The sequence below is a fragment of the Loxodonta africana genome, chromosome 7 (genome assembly GCF_030014295.1).
Source record: "Loxodonta africana isolate mLoxAfr1 chromosome 7, mLoxAfr1.hap2, whole genome shotgun sequence".
In the NCBI taxonomy this organism is placed as follows: Eukaryota; Metazoa; Chordata; class Mammalia; order Proboscidea; family Elephantidae; genus Loxodonta; species Loxodonta africana.
In genome coordinates this window covers 60,608,571-60,629,746 of record NC_087348.1, presented here as the reverse complement: position 1 = coordinate 60,629,746, position 21,176 = coordinate 60,608,571, and the positions used below count along the sequence as shown (strand labels likewise).

The window sequence follows — 21,176 nt, the reverse complement described above, 5'->3', positions numbered from 1 at the left end:
GATGGAAGAAAACGTTTGATAAATGCCAAAGTGAGTGACACTCATGAGTACAACAGAAAAGAGACCAATGTGGACTGGAGGAATTCCTTTCTGGAACTCTGGTTAAAAAAAAAAAAAAAGATAAAACTTGGCCAGGCAGATGGGAGGTAGGAGGGCATTGCAGGCAGAAACCATTACAGAAACAAAGGCATGGCAGGAGAAATGGTAAGATCTGTTAGGGGAACTAGGGAGGCAGGGTGCAGACCAAAGAGCAGAGTCATGTGGGGAGGTTATATTGAAAGGTGGATTAGAGGCATATGGGGAGGCTTTTGTGGGTTAAAGTGGATAGATTTCATCCTTTTGGTAGAGAAAAATTAGGACCTCTGCATTAAAGACTTCTGTGTGGAGAATGACCCAGTGAGGGGAGTGTTTCCCACCCACCACCGTCCAATTACAACTCACAGCAACCCCATAGGGCAGAGTAGAACTGCCCCATAGGGTTTCCAAGGCTGTAATCTCTATGGAAGCGGACTGCCACATCTTTCTCCTGTGGAGCAGCTGATAGGTCCCAACAGCCAACTTTTTGGTTGGCAGCTGAGTGCTTTAACTACTATGCCACTAGGATTCCTTAAGGATAGTGATTAGGAATATTACTTTTAGCAGTGAGTGTGATATGTTTGGAAACCGTGGTGGCGTAGTGGTTAAGAGCTACAGCTGCTAACCAAAAGGTGGGCAGTTTGAATCCACCAGGCACTCCTTGGAAACTGTACGGGGCAGTTCTGCTCTGTCCTATAGTGTTGCTATGAGTCAGAATCGACTCGATGGCAACGAGTTTTTTGGTTTGGTGATATGCTTTGGAGAGAGAGGTGAGGACACAAGGAATCCCCATTGTTCTTGTTTCTAGATGTTTAGCTATCAGATCATGAAGATTTTTATTAAGATTATAGCACCAGAAGCAGAAAGAAGCCTGAATCTATGGGGCTTATAAGTCTGTAGGAAATTAAAACAAGAAAATAAAATGTTCTGAAACTTAAATAATTAGGAAAACCAGGAAGAAGAAAGAACTTTGGAAGACATCAATTTTAGGGAACATATAAGAAAGAAATCAATTGTCTAGGGCTAGGGGGCAGGGGGAAAAAGGAGGTGGTTAAAGTGTATAGGATTTCTTTTTGAGAGGATGGTTGCACAACTCTGGGAATATACTAAAACTCATTGAATTATACACTTAATAATGGGTGAATTTTATGGCATGTGAATGGTATTTTAATAAAACTGTTATGGGAGAGAGAGAGAGAAACAGAGAAGGGAGGAAGGGAGAAAGAGAGAAAAGAAACAAAAAGAGAAAATTAACTTGGGGGGCTTATAAGAAAGAAAGAAAAAAAAAAAAAACACCTGTTACCTGGGAACAGGTTAAAAGTCAGGGATGAGGAATTGTGAATCATGTCCCTAAGAGCAGTAATTGAAGCTCTGAGGATAGTTTGGTGGAGAAGAGCAGAGATCTGAACCTGAGAATTCCAAGTTTTAAGGACTGCAGTAGGAAGGGGAATGGTTAGAGAGCTAGTGTTTTCTATGGAGACTTTACCATGTACGTTAATTTACTTGTATTATCTTAATTTAGAAAACTAATACACAGAATTTAGAGATGTAACTTTATGCATTGGCCATGCTATTAAAGTTGCCAGTGGTGATCGATCTTTAATATATCATATCTATTATTTTAAAGAAAACAAATCCGTGGCCTTCTTTTAATCAAAGGGATAAAAACCAAAACCCGCTGCCATCGAGTCAATTCCGACTCATAGCGACCCTACAGGACAGAGTAGAACTGCCCCATAGAGTTTCCAAGGAGCACCTGGAGGATTCGAACTGCCGATCTTTTGGTTAGCAGCCATAGCACTTAACCATGCCACCAGGGTTTCCATCAAAGGGATAGACCTGAAAACAAAACAAAACAAAACAAAAAAAAACGGTTCTACTTTATGCCCTGCCTTGGTGGCCAAAGTAACTGAATGGGCCAATGAGGTTAAGAATTGAACAAACCACAGATGTCAAATGGTACGATCGTTGTTAATGTTGGTTCATTCATTGACTGCTTAGTTTTCATTCCCCCTGACTGCTAAACAGTGGGACTCTTTCATGCAGGATATCATTTTGCCACCTTTACGAAAGGCTTATGCGAAGTAAAACTTTCATGCAGGTAGAACTATATAATGAAAGTATAGAATGTTGAAAAATTCTCGCTAACAAAGGAAAATATAAAATTCCCAGGAAAGCATACTTCCTTGGTAAGTTCCTGTACGAGATGCGTGATTCGGCTGGCATTGAAATTTTAGTGATAAAAGTGTTGTCAAATCTGACTTTTATGTTGGAAATCTTTAAGCTTTTATATTGGATCTCTTTGACATTGCAGGGAAAGAGATTACGGCAGAAACTTTTATGGACAAGTTGGATAATGGTGCCTTGCTCTGTCAACTTGCAGAAACTGTGCAGGAGAAATTCAAAGAAAGCATGGAAGCTAACAAGCCCACAAAGGTAAAGGAACCCAAGGCAAAATCACTGTTAGGAGGTAGATTAGATTTGCAGTTGCTTATGAATTGAGTTTAACGTGAAGATTTTGCTGTGAATAAACGCATCATGGCCTATATTAACAACAAAAGCACAGAGGGCGCTTTTTATTAGGTAACTTGTTATTTGCACTCTACATAAATTACATAGTTCTTTGGGCAAATCTAATTAAAAATAAGTTATGGAAATTGATGGTATTCATACAACAAAAGTACTGTGTATAAACTGGCCGAATCTGATGTACTGATTAAAAACTTGGCAGAGAAATAATTGTCTTCATCAGGCAATGAACAGAATATTGTCAAGAAGGCTTACCTCAACAGATCTTTGTTTTTCTTTTTTAAAAAACATTATTATGACAGAATATTGGACCAAAATATCTAGTGCATAATTCTTTGTTTTAAATAAGTGGTAACACTAAATGCAATAGCTTTGGGCACAGCATTTTATTTCTGACTGCACAAATTTCCTTTCTGCGTGTTAACTCTAGTAATTTTTCTTGGTTACGACAATTTAATTAGAACATTTGTCAACAAATATGATTATTCTCTATAACCACATAATAGAAGTGTTTTCTTTTTTTCTCCCATCTATATCATTTTATTTTTATTTCTTTATTGTGTTTTAGGTGAAAGTTTACAGCTCAAGTTAATTTCTTATACAAAAATTTATACACATACTGTTTTGTGACATTAGTTGCAATCCCCAAAATGTGACAGCACATTCCCCCTTTCCACCTTGGGCTCCCTGTGTCCATTTGACCAGTTCCTGTCCCTTCCTGCCTTCTCATTCTGCCTCCAGTCAGGAGCTGCCCATTTGGTCTCTTGTATCTGATTGAACTAAGAAGCACACTTCTCATTATAAATAATATTCCCATATTATTTTTTTGTTTTATAGTCCCGTCTAATCTTTGTCTGAAGAGTAGGCTTCGGGAATGGTTTCAGTTCTGGGTTAACAGAGTGTCTGGGGGTCATAATTTGGGGGGTTCCTCCAGTCTCTGTCAGACCATTAAGTCTGGTCTTTTCACATGAATTTCAGTTTTGCACCTCGCTTTTCTCCTGCTTTGCCTGGCACTCTCTGTTGTATTCCCAGTCAGGGTAGTCATTGGTGGTAGCTGAACACCACCTAGTTTTTCTGGTCTCAAGCTGGTGGAGTCTTTGGTTCATATGGTTCTTTAGTCTCTTGGACTAATATTTTCCCTGTATCTTTGGTTTTCTTCATTCTGCTTTGCTCCAAAATGGGATGGGACCAGTCAATGCATCTTAGACGGCCACTCCCAAGCTTTTAAAAGCCTACACTCCACTCACCAAAGTAGGATGTGGAACATTTTCTTAATTAACTTTGATATGCCAATTGACCTAGATGTCCCCTGAAACTATGGTCCCCATGCCCCAGCTCCAGCTACTCAAAAATATGGAATACCTCACCAGTTTGTGTGTCACCCTTGTGCAGGGGCCATGCTAATCTTTGTATTGTTCCAATTTTAGTAAGTGTGCTGCCAAAGTGAGCATGAAGTGTGGTTTTGGTATTTACAAACAAAACAAAGTAAATGAGTTTTAATTTTTTTTTTTTAATAACTTTTATTAAGCTTCAAGTGAACGTTTACAAATCCAATCAGTCTGTCACATACAAGTTTACATACATCTCACTCCCTACTCCCACTTGCTCTCCCCCTCTTGAGTCAGCCCTTTCAGTCTCTCCTTTCTTGACAATTTTGCCGGCTTCCCTCTCTCTCTATCCTCCCATCCCCCCTCCAGACAAGAGTTGCCAATACAATCTCAAGTGTCCACCTGATATAATTAGCTCACTCTTCATCAGCGTCTCTCTCCCACCCGCTGACCAGTCCCTTTCATGTCTGATGAGTTGTCTTCGGGGATGGTTCCTGTCCTGTGTCAACTGAAGGTCTGGGGAGCATGGCCGCCGGGATTCCTCCAGTCTCAGTCAGACCATTAAGTTTGGTCTTTTTATGAGAATTTGGGGTCTGCATCCCACTGATCTCCTGCTCCCTCAGGGGTCCTCTGCTGTGCTCCCTGTCAGGGCAGTCATCGATTGTGGCCGGGCACCAACTAGTTCTTCTGGTCTCAGGATGATGTAGGTCTCTGGTTCATGTGGCCCTTTCTGTCTCTTGGGCTCTTAGTTGTCGTGTGGCCTTGGTGTTCTTCATTTTCCTTTGCTCCAGGTGGGTTGAGACCAATTGCTGCATCTTAGATGGCCGCTTGTTAGCATTTAAGACCCCAGACGCCACATTTCAAAGTGGGATGCAGAATGATTTCATAATAGAATTATTTTGCCAATTGACTTAGAAGTCCCCGCAAACCATGTTCCCCGGACCCCCGCACTTGCTCCGCTGACCTTTGAAGCATTCATTTTATCCCGGAAACTTCTTTGCTTTTGGTCCAGTCCAATTGAGCTGACCTTCCATGTATTGAGTATTGTCTTTCCCTTCACCTAAAGCATTTCTTATCTACTGATTAATCAATAAAAAACCCTCTCCCACCCTCCCTCCTTCCCCCCCTCGTAACCACAAAAGTATGTGTTCTTCTCAGGTTTACTATTTCTCAAGATCTTATAATAGTGGTCTTATACAATATTTGTCCTTTTGCCTCTGACTCATTTCGCTCAGCATAATGCCTTCCAGGTTCCTCCATGTTATGAAATGTTTCACAGATTCGTCACTGTTCTTTATTGATGTGTAGTATTCCATTGTGTGAATATACCACAATTTATTTACCCATTCATCCGTTGATGGACACCTTGGTTGCTTCCAACTTTTTGCTATTGTAAACAGAGCTGCAATAAACATGGATGTGCATGTATCTGTTTGTATGAAGGCTCTTGTATCTCTAGGGTATATTCCTAGGAGTGGGATTTCTGGGTTGTATGGTAGTTCTATTTCTAACTGTTTAAGATAACGCCAGATAGATTTCCAAAGTGGTTGTACCATTTTACATTCCCACCAGCAGTGTATAAGAGTTCCAATCTCTCTGCAGCCTCTCCAACATTTATTCTTTTGTGTTTTTTGGATTAATGCCAGCCTTGCTGGTGTGAGATGGAATCTCATCGTAGTTTTAATTTGCATTTCTCTAATGGCTAATGATCGAGAGCATTTTCTCATGTATCTGTTGGCTGCCTGAATATCTTCTTTAGTGAAATGTGTGTTCATATCCTTTGCCCACTTCTTGATTGGGTTGTTTGTCTTTTTGTGGTTGAGTTTTGACAGAATCATGTAGATTTTAGAGATCAGGCGCTGGTCGGAGATGTCATAGCTGAAAATTCTTTCCCAGTCTGTAGGTGGTCTTTTTACTCTTTTGGAGAAGTCTTTAGATGAGCATAGGTGTTTGATTTTTAGGAGCTCCCAATTATCGGGTTTCTCTTCATCATTTTCGGTAATGTTTTGTATTCTGTTTATACCTTGTATTAGGGCTCCTAGGGTTGTCCCAATTTTTTCTTCCATGATCTTTATCGTTTTAGTCTTTATGTTTAGGTCTTTGATCCACTTGGAGTTAGTTTTTGTGCATGGTGTGAGATATGGGTCCTGTTTCATTTTTTTGCAAATGGATATCCAGTTATGCCAGCACCATTTGTTAAAAAGGCTATCTTTTCCCCAGTTAATTGACACTGGTCCTTTGTCAAATATCAGCTGCTCATACGTGGATGGATCTATGTCTGGGTTCTCAATTCTGTTCTATTGGTCTATGTGTCTGTTGTTGTACCAATACCAGGCTGTTTTGACTACTGTGGCTGTATAATAGGTTCTGAAGTCAGGTAAGGTGAGGCCTCCCACTTTCTTCTTCTTTTTCAGTAGTGCTTTGCTTCTCCAGGGCTTCTTTCCCTTCCATATGAAATTGGTGATTTGAGTTTTAATTTTTTAAAGAGGGAAGAAAAAATAGTTAAAATAATATTGAAGACAACTGACAAAAAAACAAACAAAACCTTTTAAACTGATTCGGTAACTGACAGAAAAAGAAAAATGACTATTTAAGTACAGCCTCTTTATGTTTATTATAACCAACATCTGAACAAGAGAAAAGATCAAGCTTCCTAAAACAATGTATTTTGGAGCCCTGGTGGTATAGTGGTTAGGAGCTATGGCTGCAAACCAAAAGGTCGGCAGTTCGAATCCACCAGCCACTCATTTTGTGCTCATTTTGGTTCACTAATGGTAACACAGACAGAGAGAGGCTACGAAAATGCTTTGCATTAGGGCTTAAACACCAGTTTATTTTCCTGCTGTGGTTTCCATTGTAATGTAACTGGACTCTAATTTCAGCTTATTAATGATAAAACATAAGGCCTAGTCGAAGGGCATAGTGTGTAGAAAGTTTACTATAAAGAAATTAACAGTGGAAAAAAATAGCGTCATCCCCAGACTCCTTTGAGAGTATTACGTTAATGTTGTATAGATCCAGAAACTTGTTTGTATTGCTTATTGCTCATGAAAGAGAGCCCAATGCCTCAGTGTTAAGATCACTGGGACCCTTCATAGTAACAAAGTATAAATTTTCCTGGGGGTAGTAGGCAGTTTTCTGGGTTTGGTTTGGTTTATAAGCTTTTGCTTTTTAAACAGAAGCTAAGATCCCTAAACAGAATTGTAATTATAAGTTTGTAAAGCACAAAATAGCCCCAAAGCATTGCCTACAGTTCAAAGACTTTGATGTGGAGCACATTTTCCATGGGTTCTGGTTCCATTATTTATTTATCAGAAATGTCTGAGCTTTTGTCTCTTTGTCTATAAAACAGTATTGGTAATTATGTACATATGCCAACCACAGAGCATTGCACAAAAGTGCTCTTGATAAATATTATCTCCCTTCCCTACATAAAAGAGAAGGGACAGTGAAGAGACCCTGGTAGAATTTAAGATTAACTAGAAGAAACTGAGTTAGTTGTAAATTCCCATTTACCATGATGACTACTCTGTGCAGATGTGTATACATTTGCTCCAAATCTCTGCAATTACAAGTAATATTGAGAATGATTATGGATCATGATTTTGTTAGTTGTTTTCCTTTGAAACATTTATTTTGATACCATATCATTTTCAAAGGAAAACTATAAAACAAAACTCCCTTTCAAAATGAGTAGAACTGTAACAATGTTCTATCTATTACTCTTGGAGTGGAACAGAGATGAATAGAGTTGAGTAGAGTGAATAGAGCCGAAGAGAGCCAATTAGAGACAAATAGAGATGAATCGAACTGAATTGAGCTGAATCCAAGTGATTTGAGCCGATTGGAGCCGAATTGCGTGGAAATGTGTCCAATCGAATCCAATTTATTAGAGTAGGGTAGGGTAGGGTAGAATAGAATAGAGTAAAATAGAACAGAATAGAAAGAATGCAATAGAGTAGAGAAGCCATTTTGTTTAACTGAGGAACGAGCTCAAATTTATTTATTTATTTTTAAATTATATTGATATTTTACTTTTTTATTGTGCTTTAGGTGGAAGTTTACAGTTCAAGTTAATTTCTCACACAAAAATTTATACACATATCATTTTGTGACATTTGTTGCAGTCCTCATAACGTGACAGCACACTCCTCCTTTCCACCCCTGGTTCCCTGTGTCCATTTGACCATTTCCTGCCCGCACCTCCTGCCTTTTCATCCTGCAAGTTTATTATTTTGATAAATACATTTTAGTATTAAAACTCATCTACGTAAATTGAGCAAGTGTAGGGTTAAAAATTACATTATGGCCTCTGCTTTAATGCTCAAAAAAATCAAATTTGTTCTGAGTTAGAAGTTGCCATGTATTAGTGTTGCCACTAATTCTTTTGACCCAATTGGCTCCTGTGTCATTGGCAGCATTTATGTATTTCACAACTGACTTCCAGTGATACACAGCTTAAATCAAAATAGCATGTGCCTTACCATATGAAAAATGCAAAGAAGGCTAGTTCATCTTTTCTCTATTTTATGAGAAAATTCCTGTAAAATGAGAAACCAAATGGTTAATATCTTCATTACAGCTATTATTGTTCATACATACACTTTCGTCAGGACTTATGGTTTTCAATTCTTTATCTTTTGTCTAGAAACAAAAATAGCTGTTATATGAAGTGTAAGGCATTTTGTTATTAAATCTAAATCTGAATTTAAACAAGACTGGATTCACTAACACCCTATATAAAAAAAAAAAAAAGAGGGCTTCAAATTGGCTTAGGGTTAGGTTTCGAAGTCGTATCACCAGAAGCCCTTTGTATTTTTCTTCTAACAGTTTAAATTTCATCTCTTTATTCTCAAAGCAATATTTCAACTTTTCCTGATTGATAGTTAATCTGAGAGTTTTACAGCTGTGTAAACATATTTTAAAGAGTAAGTTATGCCTGGTATGTGTGAAGTATGCCTGTGTTGAGAATCATTTAAATAATCTCAGTATTTGAAAGTAAATGCTAATAAATATGTTGGAGACTTTATGTATTTAGTATTTTGGTTATAAATCTATGCTTTCTATTCTGGTTTGAGAAATACTATGAACATAAATAAATTACATCATATGATTCTTTCTTTCCAGGCATCAGTACTGATATAAAGTAGCCTCTCCATGTTTGTTAGCTATAAATAGTTAATATTGGTCTTTGTGTGGTGCGCTATTTTCTTACTTTGCATGGGGACAATGCAGAGATTTCACAGAGTTAGGCAGAAGTTGGGTGAAAGCATTAGAAACCAGTGTCCTGTAATATATGTATAATGTGATTTTAATTAGTTGATGTGTACCATGATGATATGATAAATTCATTTTAACTATCAATGTTAATATTCCTGGAGCTGAGAATCTCTAAAGGTAAAAAATCAAAATAAAACTTAATCATTCCAATATCCTTCTATCAGGATGAGAAAACTAAAACAAGTGGCAAGGTCAAGCTTAGGTTTTGTGCCTTTCAACTCTTAATTATCTGACTCCAAGTTGGTATCACCAGTCAAGACAGGGTAATTGTTACATTGACATATGAGCACTCCTTGGTCCACACAAAAGTCAACTGTAAAGCCTCATTCTTGTTGTGTATTTGCTTTTGATCACCAGCCACGAGTTTCTTGATTTGTTTACAAGACTTTCCCAACCATTGAGGTATCACCATGGAGCAAGATATTTGAACAGTTCAACTTCTTTTTTTTTCCCCCCCAATATTTCCTTCCATTTGTCTCATTTATTTTGAGAATCTCTGCTTCAGCCATTAGAGTTTCTCCGGGTTCACAACTTCCTTTGACCTCAAAGGGTGGTGGGTGGTTAGATCAGATTTGAAACACATGGAGTGGAAAAAAAAGTTTTGTTACTAGTAGAAAGCAATACTGTGCTCCAAGGAAGGAACTGAACATTCACAGACTAAATGTAGAATCCAGCCCTTGTTTGGGAGAAAGAATATCCTAGTCCGATAGAATACTTATAGTAGTAGTACCTTTGCCCATCAAGAATACCCAGTTTCCTGAGCTGTAAGATAGCAATACTTCAGGATCTTGTGCCGTCTGGGAAAAAAATAAGACAAAGATTATAGTTCTTTTCCCCTGAAAAATCAAGAGCACTTTCTGTTTAGAGAACATCATATTAAAATTGAATTGGAAATTCAGAGATCTGTTTTTACTGCTGGTATTTCAGACAGAAAAAGATAGTATGGTGGAAGTGTTAAAGGTGTTTCATGAAAATAAAAGAAAAGCTCAGGTGTGATTAATCTACTAAAGTCTTCTATCTATGGCAATGCAACTAAAGTGATTATAAATTCCTTAAGGAATTCATGGTTCTGAAATGCAAATGTAAATACTAAGATTAAACTAACAGAGAGTGGATCATGATGAGATTGAAGGAATATGAATCAAATCATGTGGGAAGAAATTATTTTTTGATTAGTGCATTGTTGTATAGGACTAAAGGAAAAAGAACAAAAGTAGAAAAGGTAGTGTTAAAGTCAACTCCTCAGAATTAAAAAATATATATATATAAGTCTCTTCGAGTTTTAAAATATATCGATACAAATTATTTCCCAGTATAAAATCAAATTTCCTTGTTACCATTTGTCTAGTCTTCCTTTTTCTAAGTCCCTGACCATCTGGCCAAACCTTTCACCTTCTAGATCAGAGACAATGAAATGTATTTAATGGATGTCTCGCTGTGAGTGTTTTCTGTTCTATACTGTCTTAAAGAATTGTGTCTAAATGAGGTTGCAATGCCATGGCAATAAATATTGGTGTATTATTTAACACAATATTCAAAGAAGCTTGATGTTTTAATCTGTAGTCAGCTGGCTATAGGGGACATGATATCAGCTATATGTGTGGGTTAAAAAAATATCGTGTATAAAACAGTGGTCACAAGAGAGAGTGAATGATGTGCTGATGGAACTTACCTGAATCTTCAGGTCTTTTGAGCTTACCCTATAGATGGCACTTCTACTGGATGAGAGAATGCTGCTGGGTATAACCAAAAATATAGCCAAGTGAATCATCTGACACTAAGTTCATGATAAACAGTACAAGTTTCCCGGTCATCTGGTATCCCATGATTCAGTGTCCATCAGACAACAATAGCAAACTAGGAACATTTGCATGCTGTCCTTTACTAAGAAGGAAGTGTTCCTACCTAGTCTCTAGTACTAGAACTAGAAATTTCCTTTAGTTGGCAGATCTCCCTCTTGGGTTTTCATGGGATTCATCTTCTTCCCTCTGGATTGCATGTATTTTATGAAGACATCTAGTTTGCATACTATTCTTGCTTCCAACATCAAATCAACAAAATATCAAAATGTAATAGGTGATGTTGATGTCCTATGTGATGTTGAAATGGCCATGGTTGCTGCAGGTTATGGAGCAGAGCTGGAGTTGATATGTAGGATAGTAAAAGCATTCTGTTGTTCCTGTCAAATGTACACAAATAGTTTCTGGAATTTTCCATCTATCAGAATTAAGTAAATCACATTTTCCAGATCAGTAGGTATATACCAGGTACTTACTTCAGCAAAAGACCACATTCAGGACAGCAACTCTGATCAAAGTTGTTACTTCATTACAATTTCCCCATTGCTAAGTCCCATTGACCTTTTATGTTGGCTTGAATTGAATGGAGATGTGGTAGAAATTACTTTCTATGCAATGTTCAGGTCATTGATAGCATCAATCTCTGATATTTTCCAGAGGTGTAATATTGTTCCAATTTTATGTAGTCCTTCTAGCCGTATAAGAACTTATTCCATGGGTCAGAGAGTAAAAATTCTGAGAGTTGCTGAGAAGATCCATGCCAATTATATATTCAGGAAAACATAAATAGCCTTTGCTGGTTTCAAGGTCCAATAGTTATAAGGTGAACTTGGGATAGAAATACATCTATCACCTGATCCCTATAAGGTGGGTCATAGCAATGCATAGTAAACAGTGCAGATCTCTTTGATGAGGCTTAGACAGATGCTTTATAGTAAAGACTTGAGGTCATTATTCACTTCATTTGATGAGTACAGGGTCTATAAATTGGTTCTAGTCTGGGAATTGGCTGATCAGATAGATTCTCTTTTTGTTGTTGCTGCTGTTGTTTTTGTTATATAAATCAAATAAGAACTTTGGGATTGTTTTGCAATTTATGCCTAAAGACTCCATGGTTAATAAGCCACAGTCATATTTTTCTGTAGAACACGTCATTCTAAGAGACATGAGTAGCCTCTCTCTGTATTATAGCAACCATGTTTACCCTGCCTGTGGAAATGAAGTGCCACTGTGTATTTTTGCAACCCTGATAATCTCCACAGCACTAAAATGTGTGAGTTTATCTCAATAACAGCTCTTCTCATTAGCATTCCTATTCTTGAGAAAAAAGTCACATAAAAAATACTGGAACTTTTCTCACCAACGTGTTCTTTTTTAAAATAATATTTTATTGTGTTTTAGGTGAAAGTTTACACAGCAAATTAAGTTTCATTTAACAGTTTTTATACAAATTGTTCCATGACATTTTTCACAATATATCATCATTCTCATTATTTCCACTCTGTTTGTTCTGTTTCCATTAGTCTAGCTTCTCTGACCCTCCTTACCTTCTCATCTCTGCTTTAGGGTAAATATTGACCATTTGGTCTCGTATAGTTTATTATTTAAGGGAACACAGTACTCATGGGTGATGCTGTTTATCACTTCTCTGGGAGTGGCTTTAGTTCTAAGTTCAAAAGGTATCTCACAGCAGTATAGTCTTAGGGGTTCCTCTAGTCTTTATCTGTCCAATAAGTCTGGCTTTTTTTTTAGGAATTTGAATTTTGTTTTACATTTTTCTCTCATTCTATCTGGGATCTTCTATTGTGCCCCTGGTCAGACCGGTTGGTAGTGGTAGCCAGGCACCGTCTAGTTCTCTGGTCTCAGGCTAGATGAGGCTGTAGTTTGTGTGGACTATTAGTTCCAGTGGACTAGTTTCTTCATTGAGTCTTTGGTTTCCTTCATTCTCTTTTGTTCCAGACACATAGAGACCAATGGTATCTTTCTCACCAACCTGTTCTTCACATCTTAGTAAAAAATGATCTCTTCAGCCCCCTTGAGTGACATCATCAAAAGTGTGGTTAGATGAGGTGTTCATTATAGATTGTATGCAGCCATTTCTTTTTTCCCCATGTTTTGAGTTTCTTTCCCTATATTATACTGATTTCTGGCCTTTTAATATCATTTAGTGTGGCCTTTATAATAAGTAAGAGCTATGGCTGCTAACCAAAAGGTTGGCAGTTCAAATCTACAGTTGCTCCTTGGAAACCCTCTGGGGCAGTTTTACTCTGTCCTATACGGTCACTATGTGTCGGAATCGACTGGGCAGCAACTGTTTTTTTGGCGTGGAGGTGTGGCGGCAGTGGTTTAGTGTGGGCTAGCATTGCATTGGGGTTTGCATTAAAAAATCTAGCAAACTTTTATAGGATCATCCTGGCTGCCTATGCTAGCACATTGAATTCAGTATATCTTGTTAGTACAGAGTAAATTATGTCTACCTAATCTAAAGTTGGCACAGTGGTTAAGAGCTGGGCTGCTAACCAAAAAGTCGGCAGTTCAATCCACCAACTGCTCCTTGGAAATCCTATGGGGCAGTTCTACCCTGTCCTATAGGGTCCCAATTAGTTGGAATGAACTTGATGGCACACACCCACAACAATCTAAAGTTGCATCTTGTTCTTTCAGACTAACGCACTCAAAATCCATTATATAAAAAAAAATAGAAACTAGAAAACGGGGAAAAAACCTGCCACAATGTACTTAGTGGCACTCACAATTTTGAATGACTGTGTTGAGTCTGTGTAGCTAATTGGCCAGGAATTCCTTGTCTTACTGTGAGTTGGATCTATAATACATCTGAGGCAGGCTGCAGTATTTCCATACCTGGTGCAGTTTGTCAGCTCTAGCTTAAAATTTAAATTCTTTTTCCTGTAACTCACTGACATTTTAAGGACAGAGCAATGGGTTCAGGAACATCTAGGATAATTGATACACTTTGTTAGCCTGAACTGGGTACTGGGGTAGGTGAATACTAGATGTGGAGGAATGCACCTTACCTGCTAACCCAGAGATAGAGCGAGCTTGCTGTGTAACCTCCCAGTTTGCCTCTCCTCTTAGTATTTCTGCTCTGCCCTCAAGCTTATTGCTTTTGAGGGCTGAGCAGGAGGCAGGAGCTAAGAAAAACACAGGAGCCAACGCTAAACACGAATCATATTATTATCTGAATTCCTTGTGTCACTGCTATTCTGTGGAAAATTCTTCCACATCCTACAGACCACATATGAAAGAAACCTGATAGATTTCTCCAAATATGACAACAGAACTTTCATAAATTTCAAAATTTATTGGTAATTATATTACCAAGAGCCCTGGTGGTACAGTGGTTAAGAGTTATAGCTGCTAACCGAAAGGTCAGCAGTTTGATTCCACCAGCAGCTCCTTGGAAGCCCTATGGGGCAGTTCCACTGTGTCCTCTAGGTTTGCTATGAGTCAGAATTAACTCAATGGCAACGGGTTTGGTTTTGGTTTATATCACCAATAAGTTGTAAAGCTGGAAGGAACATTTTTATACTATTTAAAAAATTTGATTAATCATGGTAGAAAAAAGACTGAATTATTTTTCTGTTCTCCCTATGGAAAATATTTTTTAAATTCTAAATATTTACAGCCAAAATCTCTAGGGAAAAATAAAGTAAGCCATGGCAGGCAGTTAATTAATTAAAATGTTATTTTTTTTCTGTACTTTGTGACATAGCATTTATCATCTTTTCAAAGTTATTACTTTTATGCTCTCATTATCCCTAAATAAAACAATAATTTCATTTCTAATTTTTTATTAATAATCCCGTATACTTTTTCTTAAAGAGGACCCAAAATAATATATGCTTATTTTTTTTATTTAAGACCCCACAAAAAAGTTTCTTTTTCAACCCCTGCATAATTCCCCTGTAAATTGCATAATGCTAGTTTTTCATCCAATAGTTTTGTTCCAGTATCAGCTGCAACACCAATTCCAAACTGCCTATGTTTATCTGAGCCCTATGGTATGAACTCTACTCTCTGGTACTAAACATAAGTGAAAAGAAATTTATTGGAAAGATACAGGGTACCTACTGGGGTAGGAAAGTTGAGGAAAAGTGAACCTAGCCTTTGGAGGACCTAGGGATTCCACTGATTCCAAGGGTTTAGGTAGCATGGATACATGGACTTCAGAGTACCACTGTTGGAATTAATCGACTTTAATTATTATTATTATTATTTTTAGCAAGGGTGCCTGAACAAAATGATTAGTAGTGTGGAGTCAGCAGCCAGACTTCTTGGGTTTAAATCATGACTTCACATAAATTACTTTTCTGTGCCTCATCTCTAAAATGTAGGATATGTACTTTACATTACATATAATGTACTTATATTATAAAGTTGCTATGAGGACCAAAGAAGTTAATATGCATGAGCACTTGACAGTACTTGGTACATACGGGTGCTCAGTAAGGACTAGCTATTAAATGTATTATGTCATTCCATTCAAGATTCACATTTCTGTAAGAAGACAGAGTTTGATTAACCAGCCTGTATAATAACCAACACTCTGGCCAGGTCGTGACCTCATACTGTGATTGCCAGTTGCTCAAAGACTACATAACATGGAAGGCTTGTTTCCCAAAAGGAAATTAATGTTTTTCTACTAAACAAGGGAAAACAGATGCTGGAAGAGCAGAGATAGCTTTTATAATCTCTCCCCTTCCTAGGTAGAACTAGCCTCCATCTTTATGATTTCCCCATGTATCAGAGTACCTGTACCACTTTGTTACATTTAGTTGTTTCCACATGTTTTGCAGCTAGACTCTAAGATCCGTGATGACAAGGCCTAGGCTTTATTCATTTGTGGGTCTAAGAAAAATTCTGGTGCATAAGCATTCAGTAGGTATGTTTTTGGATGAATAAATAAATAAACGGATGGTCCAATATAGATATTTACTTATAGATCCAGAATGCTGTTATCAGTAGCTTTTAGAAATCTTTGATTTTTAATCTGGAAGATTTTTTTTTTTTTTTTTTCTTACCAAGTCTGAAATTTCTCTCTGTGGCTTTTCCTAGCTCAAAAATTTTTGATGTGCAGAGTCAAGAGAAATAAAACTGACTTTTTTAAGTAGTAGAGAAGACAATGGATTGAGAATTTTGGGGTGGTACAGGAGAAGAACAAGGGTTCGAGGACATTAAAAGTGCTAAGGAGTTGAGTGAAGTAATAGACCGTGGTGGTCTAGACTATTTAAAGAAGTCAGTGAATTCTGGAGGAAGTTGATCATTGAGTTCACTGTAGGTATTATTATGTAGAGTCAATGATGTGCTATTATTGAATTTAGAGCATTATTAAAGGGAGACTATAATGATTAAAAGGAACATATTAATATCCAAATGGTTCATTCAATTTGAAGATTTTTTTTTCTGAAGCCCTGTTTATAATGTTTCCCATGTTTGCAACAAAATTAGGACCAGACGAGTGATTAGTGAATATGCTCACCGTTGAGAATTAGGAAAAAGAATAATTGCAGTGTCTTTCATGTAATAGGTATTCAAGAAATGTTTTTAACCTGCAATGTGGCGGTATTTCAGTAATGAAGCATAGTGTCTTCCAGTTACTGAAAGAGCCATAAAGATAAAATTATTATTTTTTTTAATTTCTTTTGCATCCTTTTCCCAATAACTGCACCTTTTGTCCAGTAAAGTAGTTAGTGAGTGAAATGTGAGTGCAAGAATCTTTATCTCTTCCCAGAGTTCCTAATTAGCCACCTAACAAAACACTACTTAAAAACGAAGGTCAAAAATATAGTTTCTATAAAACCGTAGGATGAAATCAGAGAATTCCAGTCCTTAGGGATAATGAGCACTGAATAGTGTTGTTGGTTTTCTGAAACTGTGTTATTAATCAATGATAATTCAAAAAGGAAATAAAAATCATCATGGAGTGTAGCAACTTCATCATTTTATCAATGTTTAACAGTTTAGAATATTACCAACTACAAATATTTTATAATAATTGAGTCCTACTTAATATACATTATTTTAAACTTTGATAGATGTTTATAGGGTATATATTAGGATCCAGATACTATTTACTGTGTGTTTCTACACATGCATGTTTGTGGAGAGAAATATGTTATTTGAAAATAGACACGGTCATACTCTTGAAGAACTTACTGTCTGTGCGTAATATGTGCAGTAATATAGTTTTTTTAAAAAAAATTATTGTTTTTTAGGTACAAGTTTACTAGTTTTTCGTTCAAAAATATATACACAAATTGTTTTATGTCATTGCTTGCAATCCTTGAAATGTGCTAGAGCACTCTCCCTTTCCTTTTCTACTCTGGGCTCTTTGTGTCCGTTAGTCCAGTTTTCCTGTCCCTTTCTGCCTCCTCATCTTTGCTTTTGGCAGAGTGTTACCCATTTGGCCTGGTATACTTGACTGAACTAAGAATCATGTTCCTTATGTGTGTTATTGTTTATTTTTTAGACCTGTCTAATCTTTGGCTGAAAGGTGGACTTTGGGAGTGGCTGCAGTTCTGAGTTAGCAGGGTGTCTAGGGCCGTAACTGGGGGTTATTGTAGTCTCTGTAGGACCAGTAAGTTTGGTCTTTTTTTGTGAATTGGAATTTTGTTCTACATTTTTTTCCTGCTCTGTCCAGGACCCTGTACTGTGATCTCTGCCAGAGCAGTGGGTGATGGTAGACGGACACCGTCAAGTTCTTCTGACCTCAGGCTGGTGGAGACTGTGGTTCATGTGGTCCATTAGTCTTCTGGACTAATATTTTCCTTGTGTCTTTGGTTTCCTTCATTCTCCTTCACTTCAGATGGGATGGGACCAATGGATGTATCTTAGATGGTTGCTTGAAAGCTTTTAAGACTGCAGGCAGTACTCATCAAAGTAGGGTGTAGAACATATTCTTTATGAACTGTGTTATGCCAGTTGACCTAGATATACCCCAAGACCATGATTCCCAGCCCTCAGCCCTAGTAACTTGGTTCCTCAAGGTATTTGCATATGTCTGGGAAGCTTCTATGACTGCCTTGGTCAAGTTGTGCTGCCTTTGCCTACATTGTATGTTGTCTTTCCCTTCACCAGAGTTAATTTGTATACTATTTAGTTAGTGATTTCTCTTCCCTACCCCCTCTTTTTTTTTAAAACACCTACCCTCTCTTGTAACCATCAAAGATTGTGTTTTTTTTTTTTCCTGTGTGTAAATCTTTTCTTGTGTTTTTATAATAGTGGTCTCATACAGTATTTGTCCTTTTGTGATTGACTGATTTCACTTGGCATAATACCCTCCAAAATCATCCATGTTGTGAGATGTTTTGTGGATTCGTCATTGTTCTTTATCACTCTGTAATATTCCATTGTGTTTATATGCCATAATTTGTTTATCCATTGCTGGGCACTTAGGTTGTTTCCATCTTTTTGCTATTATGAATAATGCTGCATTGAACATGGGTGTACATATGTCTATTCATGTGACAGCTCTTATTTCTCTAGGATATATTCCTAGGACTGGAATTTCTAGGTCATATGGTATTTCCATTTCTAGTTTTTTTAAAGAAGAGCCATAACGTTTCCCATAGTGGCTGTATCATTTTACATTCCCCTAGCAGTGCATAAGAATTCCAATCTCCCTGTAACCTCTCCAACATTTGTTATTTTACTTTTTTTTCTGAGTTAGTACCAGTAATGTTGGAGTGTGATGGTATCGCATTGTAGTTTTGATTTGCCTTTCTTTAATGGCTAATAATTACAAGCATTTCTTCATGTGTCTGTTAGCTGCCTGAATGTCTTCTTTGGTGAAGTGTCCATTCATATCCTTTGCCCATTTTTTAACTGAATTATTTGTCTTTTTGCTGTTGAGGTGTTGAAGTATTCTATAGATTTTGGAGATTAGACCATTGTCGGATATGTTGTAGCCAATTTTTTTTTCATGATTCTTTAGGTTTTCTTTTTACTCTTTTGATGATATCTTTTGATGAGCATAGTGTTTTAATTTTTAGGAGCTCCCAGTTATCTAGTTTATCTTCTGGTGTTTGTGCATTGTTAGTTATGGTTTGTGTTGTGTTTATGCCATGTATTAGGGCCCCTACTATTGTCCCTATTTTTTATTCCATGATTTTTATCCTTTTAGGTTTTATATTTAGGTCTTTGATTCATTTTGAGTTAATTTTTGTGTATGATGTGAGGTACGAGTCCTGTTTCATTTTTCTATAGATGGACATCCAGTTTTGCTACCACATCTGGGTTCTTGATTCTGTTCCATTGGTCTACGTGTCTGTCATTGTACCAGTACCAGGTTGTTTGACTACCGTGACTATATAGTAGGGTCTGAGATGGCACTGGGGGTTTTGAGAGATCAGGTAGTGTGAGGCCTCCTACTTTGTTCTTTTTCTTCCGTAATGCTTGGTTATCCAGGGCCTCTTTCCTTTCCATATAAAGTTGGTGAATATTTTTCCCATCTCATTAAAGAGTGCTGTTGGTATTTGGATCGGGATTCCATTACATCTGTAGATTGCTTTGGGAATACATACATTTGATACCAAGCTTACAAAATCATTTGAAAAAAATATGGTTATAAAGCAATCACAAGTATTATATAAAAGACAATATTGTACTATGTGGCTGAATTTAGAATAGAATTTAAAACATATAATAGCATTCAATAAAAAAAATTCACACATATAGGTTTTTTTTTTTTTGGTGTCTCCTTTTTTTTACCTTCTAAATCAAAAGGGATAAACTACCCTTGCTATTTAGTTGACTCCAACTCACAGAGATCCTATAGAACATAACAGAACTGTCCCATAGGTTTTCCAAGGCTGTAATCTTTACAGAAGCTGACTACCATATCTTTCTCCCGCAGAGCGGCTGGTGGGTTCGAACTGCTGACCTTTTGGTTAACATCCAAGTACTTAACCACTGTGCCACCAGGGCTCCTTTTCAAAAGGGATACCAATTAAAAATAATAATTCATGCTTTATAAAACATATAATAACTATAAACATCATAGTGCCCAAATTACTTATATGTAAGTCCGTTATAATGGTTTTTAAGTGGATTTCAGTAAATTATTTTGACTATTCAGACTACCCATATGTTATTAAATTTTTTACTCTTACTTTTTGTTATCATAGGCTCAAAGTCTAAAGTATTCTCATTTAGTATCCTTCAGCAACTGCTTTGTTATGGGGGCAGAGAAAGCCAATGTCTACTAAGAAGGTGGGCTTTATACACATAAAATTATTTGGACAAGTGTATAGATCCTTGGCAAATGGAAAATGACATGGGAAAAACAGGAACAAACACTCATGTCTGAGGTGGTTTATGTAGAAAGAAGCAAATGATAAGCATCAACATTATTTCAGAATTCCCACTTGAATTACAAGAGGGTAGAAATACAATCCATTATCATGTTTGGCTTCTTTCCTATTTGTTGTAAACCAGTAGCTACAAAGCTTTTAAATGAGTAAGTGCAAGTTATAATTTTCCCCAAACCCTTATGTTCTCTTCATACTGGCACTTGCTTCTGAGGAGGTCTTTGAGTTGAGGATGTGAAAGAGGGTATTTCTAGACCTGTTCTGTACTATGCTGGGAATCTACTCAATCCAAAGCCAGTGAGAGAGAAAGACTAAACCCCCCAAAACAAAACAAAACCCATTGCCATCAAGTCAATTTTTACGCATAGTGACCCTATAGGACAGAGTAGAACTGCCACATAAGGTTTCCAAGAAGCACCTGGTGGATTTGACCATTTGGTTAGCAGCCCTAGCTCTTAACCACTATACTACCAGGATCTCCAGAGAAAAGACTGGGTGGCAGCATCTCACATGGAAATTTACCAAGATTTCAGAAGCTACAAAGATGCTAATCTGCTGATAAAGAACCCCACTTCCAAACTTCAGAAGTTTTTTTTTTTTCTTTTCACAAACTCAAACAGCAGATTATTGTTTTGCAGTGTAAGTAAAAGTTGCACTAAAGTCATAAAAAAAAAGTCATAGGAAAGGTAAAACTAAAAATAAAACGTTAATTGAAACTCCAGAAGACATGAAGAAACATTCCGACAAGTTGTGGATTGGAGAGGGAGGCTGACATATTTTTATTCATTTATAAGATTTTGCAGCACCAGCAGAACCTTGCCCCTTGAGCACAAAAG

General features: G+C 37.1%; 1 protein-coding gene and 1 non-coding gene across 3 annotated transcripts in view; one reads left to right on the top strand and one right to left on the bottom strand.

The window, feature by feature from the left end:
* GAS2 (growth arrest specific 2) overlaps positions 1 to 21,176 on the top strand; it is a 121,774-nt gene that overhangs the window by 7,526 nt on the left and 93,072 nt on the right. For both annotated transcript variants that reach the window (XM_003412315.4, XM_064288345.1), the window contains exon 2: positions 2,390 to 2,511. In XM_003412315.4, coding sequence (XP_003412363.1) covers positions 2,390 to 2,511 — 122 coding nt within the window. The remainder of the gene's footprint in view (positions 1 to 2,389; positions 2,512 to 21,176) is intronic.
* On the bottom strand, positions 3,952 to 4,055 carry LOC111751246 (U6 spliceosomal RNA). The gene has a single exon (XR_002786338.1). It is a non-coding gene; the product is annotated as a U6 spliceosomal RNA (small nuclear RNA).